The sequence below is a fragment of the Electrophorus electricus genome, chromosome 23, assembly GCF_041902795.1.
Source record: "Electrophorus electricus isolate QZ-2024a chromosome 23, ASM4190279v1, whole genome shotgun sequence".
Classification (NCBI taxonomy): Eukaryota; Metazoa; Chordata; class Actinopteri; order Gymnotiformes; family Gymnotidae; genus Electrophorus; species Electrophorus electricus.
In genome coordinates, this window is record NC_137519.1 from 7,850,001 (window position 1) to 7,862,500 (window position 12,500).

The following is a 12,500-nucleotide window of genomic DNA, read 5'->3' on the forward strand; positions in this document are numbered from 1 at the left end:
CGTCTTCCATCAGAACCTGGTAGAAATTGTAAAGGGACACCATAAGGTGGGCACGGGGCTTTTAGTTATGTAATGCATGAAGTAAATGGTTCAAACAGATGTGTACCAACAGCAAGATCCCAAAATGAAACTGTGTATTTGTCTTGTGTGCATAATAAATGTGTGATGTGAATGTGTCTGGTCCGGCTTGCAGGTATTCCTGGCCACCCTGAACCCACCTGTGGTTGTCCCTGAAGACAGGCTCACCCGCTGGCACCCCAGGTTCAGCGTGGATGAAGTACCCCCCATCCCGCCCAGCGATTTGCCCCAGCCCCCCCAAACTGAGAAATTGACCACCGCTCAAGAAGTGCTGGACAAAGCTCGCGCCCTCATAACCCCTAAGGTAAACGCGCTTAACCTTTTAGCATGATGCTGCAACAAGAGACACCAGAACAACTAAGCATCGAAGCACCCAGTCGAAGCTGTTGGGTTTGGGTATGAGCTTATGGGTCAAACAAAAATTTGCATTTTTGTATTGGCGTGTTCAGATCATTCATGTAACATTTTGCCACGTCTGTAACCAGGTGCTATAATGGAAAATAAACCACTATAAGTTTTGCTTCAACTGGTCTGTTAATGTTGGTTTTCTGAATAACCATAAATTATACATTCAACAAAAAACAGCTTTACAAATACCCATTTTGTGACTTTACCAGATTGAGTGTGAAGAAATAGTTTTTTGTATTTTTATATATATTGTGTGTGTGTGTGTGTGTGTGTGTGTGTGTGTACACTTAATGATGGAAAATGCCCATGGTTCTTTCAGATGGAGAAGGTCTTGGCCGACACGGCCTTAAAAACAGCAGAGAAAGCATGTTCAAAAGAGGCAGAGCCACCAGCCAAACCAACGGTGACACCCACACCCAATGCCCTGAAAGGGGTCTCCCAGTCTCTACTGGAAAGGGTAGGCTTTTCAAACACTGTGCTCTGGTTCAGGTTTACAAGACACTTTTGCACATTTTATGAGTCCAAGATTCTTTTAAAAAGATGGTTTGACCCAGTAAAGCTAATGAACCTAAAAGTTAATGTAAATAAACCCATTCAGGAATTGATGGCCATTCTAGTCTTGTTTAGATGTTGTGGGGGGGTTTTAAATGTGGGAGGCTTTAAATGTGATCTGTTGTTGTTAACTCTTCTCCCATCCTGCTCAGATCCGAGCTAAAGAGGCTCAAAAGCTGCAAGCCATCATGACGCGGAACCCTCAGCAGGAGGAGCGCCTGGCTATGATGTCGCACTTGGCGGAGATGGCCCGCATCCTGAGGAACGTGTTTGTGGCTGAGAAGAAGCCAACTCTTATAATGGAACTGGTCTGCTGTCGCATGGCCTCCAGCTACCGTATTTCTTTCAGCCCAGGTGAGCACAGCAGGGCCCTCGCGCCGAGCGGCTGCCCTGATGGGGGACAGCTAGTGTCCTCTCTTTATCCATACTTTTGCTCACTTATTGTATTTTGTCCGTTTGTAAGAAGTGTTTTATAGAAGCAAATAAGTTAATGACCCTTGTTGCATTTTAATAATTTGACGTCACTCATCTAATTTTAGGGGAAATGGAAAAACATCTGCGCTTGCTGGCAGAGTTGGCACCTGAGTGGCTAACGGTGCATCCGATCAGGAAGGATTTCTACCTCAAGCTGAACAAGAACATGAACATGAACATGGTTTTGGAGAAACTGAGTCAGAAGATGAAGGAAGAGGAAAATTGTTGAGGCCATGGGGACTGAGAAACAGTGCAATAGTTTGATAACTCCATATCTTCTAATCTTTGGATTGGCTGTATACAGACTCTGCTCCCTGACTATGAACACTGGAGTGGTTTTATAAGCAAAACATTTTAGAACTAAATGCAGAGGTTTGTGTACTATTGTGTGTGACTTTTTTTTTTTATTTTTTTTAAATTTTATTAAGTTTGTCTAGTTCCATTTAGAGCTGGATGAGTTTTGAATTTTCTGTTTGTGGAAAACAGCTTTACATTGTAGAGGCTTTTGCTTGTCTGACAAGTGTCAAGTACTGAACCACAAAGTTCGTGCATTGAAGCGCATACACCAACAGTTCATTTGAAGAGCCTTGACCTGCTTACATGTCCAATAAACAAGCTGTTCCAAACAAGAGGCTTAAAATATCTTTTAATCAAGACCAAATTGTTTCAGACTGATTCAGAACACAGGACTGCTGAACTTTACCATATTAATTGCTCAGCACAACAGCAGCCGTGTGACTTAGCAAATACTACTTCAGTAAGTGGGAGGAGCCAAGCACTTCACAGATGCCAGAGCTGGCTTTGACTTATTTTAGTTCTACAGTTGTTTTGAAGGAGTATCTGCTGAATAAAGTAAACAAGAAATGAACATTTAAGTGGATAATTTTCTTTACTTGTCAAGCCTCATAAAACAGCATAATCTCAGTTTGCTTTATCACTGAGAAACACCAATAAATTTTAATAAAAAAAAAAAAAAGAATATATTTGTTTTGAACAGCTGGCCTAAATGCTGGGTTTCATTTTTGGAACTACTTGCATTGGCAGTAGTTTATGCCAACCACTTTAACTTCTACACACATTAAACTGATGGCCTCAGTAAATCACCTTTTCAATGATGGGAATGCATTAGATATCTCCATCACCCTTGAAGCTTAGCAAGAAGGTGCAGTTTCAACAACAGAGGTTGTGCTAGGCACAAATATAAACAATTTAAAAAGAACAAACTATGCTAAAAGTAAGTCCTACCCATCACATTTGAAATGGCTCTCAGCTGTTGATATACAAGGAGGCAACATAGGCTGAAACATACTTAGTTGAAGAGAGCTGCACATTAAATTTCAGATTTTACTGGCACCATCATCCATACACTTCAGTAAAACTTCTGTAAACAGGTAATGCCACTTACCCACAATGCTGCATGCTTAACTAGATAAGCATAATTCCATAATTGCAGTAATATTTTACTTACTCTTCATGTTGTAATTACTGAGAGTAGGATAGCAGTTTTTATGGGAGGTGCTTAAGACATGTAAGACTATGCAACTCGTGCTTTGTATTAAGACAATATAGCCATAGTGATTTCATGCTTGGAATGCAAAAATCAAGTGTGCAAAGCCTGAACATATGTCCCCTTTAAATATCATGTACTTAAACAACAGTTACTCAACAAATTTCCTATGAAATGTTTTCCTGAGATTAAACAAAAAAAACAACACAATTTAGAAAAACAGCGCTCCACAATGCAATGCACAATGCATGTAATACTTGTGTTTGACACATGGAATGCTTTGTGTCTTCCACAGTGGGCTAGACCGGTGAAACTGTCCACGTCCCCTCAGTACTCTGTCAAAGAGAACACAGAGACTGGCTTGAGGCGCTGCGCTCCATCGAGGTCCGTCAGCTGGACGAGCACCAGGCAGCCCAGCACCTCGGCCTGGCGCTTCCTCAGCAGCTCGCATGCCGCATACAGAGTCCCTGACGAGGGGAGCAGGCATACAGTGGCACACTTAAATAAGCAGAGCTGTCAGCTCAGTCCCGCAGCGACAAGGTGAAGCATGTTCACAGGCGGACGCTCACCCCCCGTGGCCAGCAGGTCATCGATGAGGAGGACTTTCTGTCCTGGTTCCACAGCGTCCACCTGCATCTCTGCCTCAGCCTGGAGGGAGACACAGTCACGAAGAAGGTATGCAGGATGAGAATGAGGGGAACGCCACAGTTAGACAGCTTCGAACGTCAAGAAATTACACTAAAACAGCAAAGCTTCTCTGAAGAAATCAGAGAGACCAGTAGAACAGGGTCAGGGCTCACCTTCCCGTACTCTAGAGAGTAGGCCACAGACACCGTGGGGCCAGGAAGCTTGCCCTTCTTTCTGATCAGTGCGAGGCCTATTCCCAGCCTCTGGGCCAAGAGAGGCCCAAACAGAAACCCCCTGGCATCAATACCTGCAGAACAAAAGCACATCCTAATGCAGCAACTGGTAAAACAAAACTACAGAAAAGTAACAATTTAGAACATTCTTGCTCAGATTATGGTTTTTGTTTAAAATTGGTTACTTTCTTTTTCAAAAGAACCCAAAACTCTTATTCTTGGAATACAGCTCTTAAAAAGCTATTATAAAGTTGCATGAGATTAGGCACTGTAATGTCAGTGAGTCCATGATATTTTTAAAAACATTTCTAAAAAGTCAGTGAAAGGATACAAGAACAGGAGTAAAAAGTGGCACTTGTCATTAATAGCTAGCAATGTACTATCTAAGGGTTCCTCAAACTTGAATGGCTAATCCATAAGACACAGGATCTGCAAAGGTATTCTTCTCAAGTGGTTTTTGGCAGTGCAGTTATACAGTATTAGCTTTCAGTATTCTGGGAAAACACCAAGGAAGCTCGTTGTGAAGGCAAATATTAGATTTTTCCAAGGTCCTGAAGAAGGACCTGAACAACAGACCTTCCAATTAGAAGAACAGGAAAACAACTGTAGTAGAGAAGTGGACTCAAATATCAGCATCATGACAGTAATGACAGTATAGAGTACAACACATTTCTGAAATCTGTTGCTAGTACAAAGTTAATTAAAATTTCTGTATTTTATCAGAAAAAAGCCAACTTGCTGTTAATGTCCATAACAGATGCCTGGCAGGGAAAACTGCAGTCATGCTGGAACAAATGCGAAGTCCTGGCAAGCTTGAAGTCACAGACAACAAATTTTAAGTGTGTCTGTAGTGTTTGGGGTGAGTTTTGGGAACTGCAGGACAATCACTTGAAGGGTTTATGACTGTCAGAGCAATAGCTCAATAACGAGATAAAAAGACCGAACAATAGTGGGGTAGTCATATTGTTTGAGTTGAAGGTAGCAAAGACTAGGTATACCAGTCTTAAATGAGGCCCGTCTCACTCACCGTATGTCAAATTGTTAGCAAAGAGATTCTATAAACTCGGCAAACTTTTCTTTCAAGCAATCTAAGTTAAAAGCAATTTCCCTTAAATTTATCCCGTCAGTGTTTCCAGAATGGGGTGCTCTGTAGAATCGCTATTTGGGAGGACGCTGACAGCTCCGACTCCATCTCTAAACGGCACATTCGTACTGTTTTGATATAAAACCTATCAACTCCATTTGAAAGAAAAAAAAACCCCTCATAAACTCCGTAAATAAACAACCGCTAGCTAGCTAAATCATAATCACTGATCTCACACTTACTTATCTTAATATAACTCATCAGTTTACTCACCCACTATGAGATCAACCTGTGTGTATGTTTGCCTGACATGTTCTTCAAAAAGGTCTATAACCGCGGTCAGGGCTTTGGGGTCTTTCAAAATAGGGCAAACGTCCCTGTTGGGAAAGAATTACACACAAGCTAAGATTAAAAGTGGACATCAAAATCTAGCTACAATTCCCACTCTATCAATTTAAACAGAAGAGAGAATACTGAAAAAGAGCTGTAATTTCAGCTCATTTAAGCTGTCAGTCTGACAGCTATCCTAAGCATCCCAGCCAACTAACTATGCTATGCTATCTCGCTAGCGATTAGCCGGCTTAGTTTTGACAGCATCCTCAGTTCTACAAAAACCGTACACTCAAAATATTTATAACATTTGTGGCATTCACAGGTAAACTCACCTAAATAATATACCTTTGCTGGGAAAATCGGGAAAAGACCTTATTTTTTGGATAACCAAATTCATCTTATCGGCTCGAGAACTACATGCCATGCTTACTGCGTTAATCCTGCGTCCAGGTACCGCCCTCCGCTTTACTTTAGCCAATGAGAAAGAGGAGAACGTTCTGATGAGCCAATGCGCACCGAACAACGTGCTCACATATCGTAGCTAGGAGACCCCGAATGGTGCAACTCCAACGGAAATGTGGTTTTATTCACCTCAAGATTGTAAAAGGTGAGACTAAAGTCTAAAAGTGACATAACCGTGTGGGCTGTTTATTTATTGTTTATGATGTCAGAGAATAGGAAAACGCATTCAAATCGAATAAAACCAACATGAATCGTCTGTATCTAAAAACATACATACATACATACATACATACATACATACACACACACACACACACATATACACATATATATATATATATATATATACATAGATTATATATATATATATATATATATATATATATATATACATAGATTATATATATATATATATATATATATATATATATATATATACATAGATTATATATATATATATATATATATATATACATAGATTATATATATATATATATATATATATACACATACATAGATTATATATATATATATATATATATATTTCCCTTTTCATTAAAATGTGATTTTTTTTAAGGTAAAATATTACACCGCGAGTGCAGACAGAGTCTTACAGTGTAGAGAAACAACACAATAAGGATCAACGGTAAGGTTTTCCAAGAATGTTTTCCAACATGCGCCTGGGTTCAAGTTCCTTAACAGTGCTTCGAAGCTGCATCAGTGAGGCCAGTCACACTTCCAAGGCTGAGACTGCGGGGGTTTCAGACACTTCCCCAACCTCTCGCACCCAGGCGGAGCCCAGTTCTGTCGGACGGACAGACACACAAAACAAGATTTATAATAATTTCATGTATATAACCCAATTTTAGGCATACTCATTACGGACTGCCGGTTGAGAATAAATACATCACACACTTGGGGGCGCTCTTGCCACGCTTATGGTTCATCTGAAACCTCTGGTGCTGCAATCATTGTACACAAAGGGACACAAAGGCTACGGATGTTTCTCCATCGCAATTAATTTAATATTTTTAAATGAATATGCAGCTCGAGTGAAAGATGCAGAGTACAAATAGCTCATTTAAGATGATGTAGAAGTTCTATATTCATGTGACAAAGAATACAAAAATAACCTAATATAACAAATGGGCTAAAGAAGTTGGTCAACGGAGAATAATGTTAATAAACAGAATCTTAAACAGAAAGAGATTTTTACTAAATGCATTATTTCTGCACCAAATGAGGTTTGCATTTGTAAGTAAGGAGCAGAACTGTATATTCAGATGAGGTTTTATCAGTTCACAATCCTGCAGGTCTTACTGTGAGGAAAAGAAAAAGTCTGTAGTCCTGACATGACGTCAGGAGGATGGAACTAAAAGTGGCAGTGGTGAGAAAGCGAAGCCCTGCTCGCCGAAGGTGCGGCGGGGAGAAGAAGTGCACTGGTAAAGGCCCACTCATCTCACCATCACTGCCAGGTCACACATGTTCAACTGGGGCTGTCCTGGCACCAGAGTCTTCTGATGCTCCTCCACTATCAGGGTGACACGACTCAGCACTGTCTGGTACTCCTTAGACAGGACACTGAAGTGGGGGGAGAGAGAGGGAGAGAGATGAAAAGGTGAAGACGATGGAGATGGAAGCGATGAGAGAAAAATAACTATACTTGAAACAGCATGAACAAAACCAAATCATATGTGCACCAAAATTAGGCAATGGGAGTAGGCCATCAGCTCATCCACGCTGAAATATACACTACAATAAATATGCAACCCCACACCCACGGAAAGCCCCTCTTAAAAGAGCCAGGACAATCAAGCCATCCCTTCTACTTCCCCACACGTGACCCAGCGAATGCTTCTACACTTCAGATGAACGGGAGTCAGGTGGGTCAGCATGGGCACAAAGCTCGGGAGGACATGCCTGACGACCACAGACCACCACAGACCACCACTCCGAGGGCAGACACATCCTATTCCCCTGCATATCATTTACTACTTCCAACGTGCGCCACAATTTTCCGTACAAATCGTATACACGGCGCAACTGAAACCTACAGTTACCTCTATAGTCTACGCAAGTTGAATATGCAAAGTTGAATACCTTAGAATATACACATATGCCGTTTTATTTATACAGCACCTCTTTTTTTTCTCCTCCACTGTAGGCACTGTGTCACAGCAGCTCTTCCCAGGTGCCTAACGAGCAGACCGAGAGTGACAGCAGCAGGGACAAGCTCGCTCGCATGGCGTGAGGAAGAAACCTTGCGAGTCAGGGAGATTCCGAAGGGAAAGTCATCCTCCTCCGCGCACGGATGCGGGCTGGATGACAGCCCGGCAGACACATTCATGCACACCACTAAACACACGCAAACCATTAACAGTCACTGAGGACAAGACGTCTCTGTGGAAAGTCATCTTAAAACGAACTGGTCTAACCCCATTTTCTGCACGTTAGACAGCCCGCTGCACCCCTATGTAGCCCTTAGTGCTGTGCACACACACACACACACATGTATGCACACCCAGGGCCCCTGCTGCTTACTAAGGAACGCTGTCCTCAATAGGACCTGTAGGGTTAATGGGCTCCTCAGAGCATGCGACTGTGTGGGAGAAGTACGCACACACATATCACCACAGCAATTATGGCCTTAATACACTGGCAGGCAACACCTGTGTCAGCCTTGGGCCTCTACTCCCCCACCTCCCACAGGCAGTCTTCTGATTGGCCCCTGGGGTGCGTGTGCGCATGTGTGGGGTGAAGGGTCAATTAGCGTAATAACCTCAGGCTCAGTGCACCTCGCACCTTCACTCCAGCTCTCCCCAAAGGGGGGGGGGGGGGGGCTTCCGCCACACACCAACACCTGCTCCTCCATCACTCCCAGCGCTGCTCAGGAGGTCGGTCGGCGTGGCGACAGCCGTAACCTTGCCCTTGCTTTCTTGTACAGCTTCTGCCCGGTGAAGGACCGGCCTGGTCCCATCTCTCCATTTTTAACCAAGCACGATTATGCAAAACAGAAAAGGATTTTTTTTAAAAGTGTAAAAGGTTTCTGGTGTGTTGAAAGTTCATGCAGGAGCCAGGCAGTTTGTTTAATTTGTTGCGTTTGAACTTAACGCCTGTAATAATTTGGCATCCGATAAAGATTAACGGGATGAGAGGCGAAGCCGACTGCAGCAGCCGTCTGAAGCACTCACGCACTACAAAGGCGGAAAGATATGATCCAACGCAATTAAATATCTCGTTTTGCGTGCAGTAGGCGTCAAAGGGTTCGGGGGCTTCTCTGTACAGTGCGCAGCGCCTCTCATATCCTGAACCCCTGAACTCACGAGTCCTGAATCAATAATTAACGCTAGCATGTATATTTATGTGAGCGCTCCAGATGAACAATGAAAACTCCTCAGTCAGCATGGTTTGTTAGCACCATTCAGAGCCACAGTTTCCTTTCTGCAACTGCAGAGGAATACATTATAATAACACTGCATGCAAATGCAGGCTTTGATCTATAATGCATGACACCCAAGGGGCAGGGATACCGCTTAGGTGTCACCACCATAGGGGTTAGTGATTCACAACCCCTCCACCTCCAACACACACACCCATGCACAGTATTTTTAAATGCAAGGCGAAGACAATAAAACACAGAACTAAATAAATGCCCCCAGATTAGCACTCACATGGACAAAATGATACAATTGAATGGATCTTAACCACACATAAAAACACATACGCATGCACATACACTTCTCTCGTGCACACACACGGTCGGGAAGATCGGGGGAATTGAGCCGAGGAGACAATCAAATACCTCTGCCCTTTCTCTCTCCCCCTCCTCTGTGGAAATTGAGCAATTCAGTGAGGACTATTGATTGGAGGCTAAAATGCTTGTTGGCCACAGATGAGTCCAGAGCCACTGGCTACATTAGCTCAGGGGCTTAAGTGCTCACTCAAGGGGGAGGAGCTTCAGAGGCGGAGCTTGGTGGGGCGCAGCAGCCTGACAAGGCCCAGGGAGCCCTCTCTCTCTGGCCCTCTCTCGGGTCACTCGTCCTGGTCAGCGTCCCGGCCCTCAGAGCTGTGGCTGCTGCAGGGCAAACGCTGCCAACCATCCTTTGGACAATATCCTGTAGGAGCTCCACAATAACGAGTCACAGATGATATCAGAGTCTGTCCAAATGGAAAGCAGCGGAATCGTTTTCAGATTTTGTGCTCGATACAACCCATTTAGGGGGGGAAAAAAAAGAGATCTGGAAAGAATAAAGATAAAATTGGCCCTAAACAGGGAAAACAGTTCCAAGATTATCCATAAACGTGCCAGCAATAAAGGCTTGTTTTAGATCAAACTAAGGATGAGCAAGGCTGTGTTGGGATGCGCAGGGATGCGCAGGGATGTGCAGGGATGTGCGGAGTTGGATAGTCGTGGACTGTCAGCCTGCCAGAGGGCTGGAGGTACGTGTGCAGACAGGCACTACATCATCTTAAGTGGCTCTTTAGGTGCAGACAGAGATTAATGAGCACAGGACTCTTCAGCTGGGAACCCAAGGAACACAGGGCCTCCAGCCTAACACAGGACAGTGGGAGTGGGGGGGGGGGTGAAGGAGAGAGAGAGAGAGAGAGCGAGAGAGAGAGAGAGAGAGAGAGAGAGAGAGAGAGAGAGAAAGAGAGAGAGAGAGACAAGGGGCAAAAGTGGGGGGAGGGAGTGAGAGAGGGGACAATAGTGAACCATAAAAAAAATAAAATAAAAAAAACATATGAATGCCCAAAAACACTTCCCCTAAGCACGCACATGTGCACGCACGCACACACACGCCGGCGCACACACACCCGCACACAAACAACACAAAGAGCAGGAATGGCAAGGGTTAAAGTGTGACACTACAAGAATACTCGCTGAAAGGCAGGCAAATAAATTCTCTAGTTCAGCACAGTTATCGATTTCTTTGGAGAATCTTTCTTTCCCTGTACCAGTGGGGCCTGAGTCCAGCCGTGAAAAAAGGAGAGGAAGAGCAAAAACAGCATTAATGTTTCATTATTCCTCTCCCTTGGAGAGGGAGCAGGAACGGGGGGAGGAGCTGGGGAGGTGTGAACGGGAATGAACAGGGAGAGAAAGGAGCGATATAAGAGTGGGGCAGAGAGAAAGAGCCAAGAGGAAAGCGGCGGGGCACGGCTACAACGAGCCCTTACAGGATAAAGAGAAGAACTGTGACTAAGAGAAAGTGAGCCAGACACAGAGGGAATGACCGAGAGAAGTAGCGGGAGAGGGACAGAGAGATTCAGCCCGGCGGCAGGCAGCACAGGGGTGGAGGTTGAGGCCAAGTCCCTCTTCACAGCCCCAGATCATCAAACACGGGCACTGTAAGCACACATGGCTTCTCGCGTAGGATTCCGCCCTTGTTATTCGGCTGTTTTTGCGTTCCACACCGCGTTGTCACGTTGCCTCTGCGTGGCGACCCGTGAGCGAGTCCGCTAAGCGGGGCCTCCGTTCATCTCCACCTGGACACGCGGTCTGCCAGACGCCGCGCATGACCACAGCGGCGTCGCGTGTATGCAGGTCTTCTCCTGCTCCCACAGATCGATCGGCAGCATGCTGGACCAGAATCAATCGGACAGGTTCAGTCCCGCACCATCCTACGTTGTCCTTGGCTGTCCTACGCTTGACCTACACCACCCTCACCCATCCCACACCACCCTCACCCCTTCTACAGCGTCCTCTTGCGCTCTCCGGACATACTGCGAAGAGGCATGAATAGAGAAGCGTGAAATCAGACTAGCAGAGTTGGCCTGTATGTGATGCTGACCGAAGCCCATACCTGATTGGGTATTTCTCGCCAGGGTCGCGCCCGAGATGGATGATGAGTGGCTGCATGGTGTGCTCCTGCTGTGTGTGTGTGGTCACCCCGGTGACCTCCTGCCCGGGACAGAAATTTATGCCCTGTGTGAGAGAACAGGAGGAGAAGGCATTAAACCTCCACAGGCAGTAGGTGGAGCACACAGGTCAGAGCACAGGGAGCTGTGACCACGAGTCATTTAAGAGACATGACGGGTGAGAAAACACGCATCACTAACTCTCCACCTACAAGACAGAATCACCATCCGTGAACCAGCAGACATGTCTGCACCACAGGCCAGAGGCGCTGGAACGTGTGTGTGTGTATATATGTGTGTATGTGTGTGTGTGTTTTCCTAATCCCAAGACATTTGGCCTTTCCACCATCACCTCCCCTTCTGCTGGACAACTTATTTTACATTTAATATTCATATAGGTGTACATATCCATATAAACATTCATCACTGTATTCAAATTTCCCCAGACTTTCAGCCATAGCATGTGCATGCATGTGTGTGTGTGTGTGTGTGTGTGTGCTCCTGTATGAGTCATAGTTTATGGGTTATTGTGGATACACAAACATTGCCAGCAGGTAGTGTGTGTGTGTGTGCATGTGTAAATGCATGTGTAAATAAGTGTACCAGTGAGAAGTAAGAAAAGACAAGCACTTTTGCTGTAGTGTTGGAGGATGGGGGGTAACCACAAACGGAGACGGAGGGGTGAGACACATACACACTCAGGTACTTGTGCACCCACAAACACGTACGCAAACACACACACACACACACTTTTCTGAGCAGCAGTTCCCTTTCCTTTGATCTGTGCTTTGCTTTCATTTTCTGCACTGATCCTGTGGGTGTCACACAAGCCCAAATCCCACCAGGCTGGAGAAGTGAAGCTTCAGGCCGGAGAGACTGATACGCT

At 44.8% G+C, this 12,500-nt stretch overlaps 3 protein-coding genes across 7 annotated transcripts in view; 1 reads left to right on the top strand and 2 right to left on the bottom strand.

Annotated features, from left to right (window-relative positions):
* The window catches only part of cdt1 (chromatin licensing and DNA replication factor 1), a 4,947-nt gene extending 2,567 nt beyond the window's left edge, over positions 1-2,380 (top strand). For all 3 annotated transcript variants that reach the window (XM_027007347.3, XM_027007348.3, XM_027007346.3), the window contains exons 6-10: positions 1-46; positions 194-382; positions 806-943; positions 1,191-1,392; positions 1,578-2,380. The exon at positions 1-46 is cut by the window's left edge. In XM_027007347.3, coding sequence (XP_026863148.2) covers positions 1-46; positions 194-382; positions 806-943; positions 1,191-1,392; positions 1,578-1,741 — 739 coding nt within the window. In that variant the 3' untranslated portion in view covers positions 1,742-2,380. The remainder of the gene's footprint in view (positions 47-193; positions 383-805; positions 944-1,190; positions 1,393-1,577) is intronic.
* aprt (adenine phosphoribosyltransferase) lies at positions 2,379-6,473 on the bottom strand. The gene is made up of 6 exons (XM_027007361.3): positions 6,373-6,473; positions 5,629-5,764; positions 5,237-5,340; positions 3,820-3,953; positions 3,589-3,667; positions 2,379-3,486 (listed from the first exon to the last, which is right to left on the bottom strand). Exons 2-6 carry the CDS (start codon positions 5,718-5,720, stop codon positions 3,347-3,349), a joined length of 549 nt encoding a protein of 182 aa, XP_026863162.2. The 5' UTR covers positions 5,721-5,764; positions 6,373-6,473; the 3' UTR covers positions 2,379-3,346.
* Positions 6,423-12,500, bottom strand: part of galns (galactosamine (N-acetyl)-6-sulfatase) — a 17,091-nt gene continuing 11,013 nt past the window's right edge. Inside the window, exons 12-14 of one of the 3 annotated variants that reach the window (XM_027007353.3) lie at positions 11,560-11,681; positions 7,222-7,339; positions 6,423-6,562 (exon numbers count right to left, since the gene is read on the bottom strand). In XM_027007353.3, coding sequence (XP_026863154.1) covers positions 6,476-6,562; positions 7,222-7,339; positions 11,560-11,681 — 327 coding nt within the window. In that variant the 3' untranslated portion in view covers positions 6,423-6,475. Of the gene's footprint in view, positions 6,563-7,221; positions 7,340-8,560; positions 8,738-10,401; positions 11,337-11,559; positions 11,682-12,500 lie in introns of those variants that run through there. The other 2 variants (XM_081706042.1, XM_081706043.1) reach the window with 2 other exon arrangements.

Excerpts from the sequence above, each read along its gene's own strand:
- aprt (XM_027007361.3), bottom strand. The coding sequence starts at position 5,720 with ATGGCATGTAGTTCTCGAGCCGATAAGATGAATTTGGTTATCCAAAAA. Across the intron at positions 5,341-5,628 it reads AGCAAAGGTATATTATTTAG|GGACGTTTGCCCTATTTTGA; the intron begins GTGAGTTTACCT and ends CTTTCCCAACAG. Across the intron at positions 3,487-3,588 it reads TGACCTGCTGGCCACGGGGG|GGACTCTGTATGCGGCATGC; the intron begins GTGAGCGTCCGC and ends TCCCCTCGTCAG.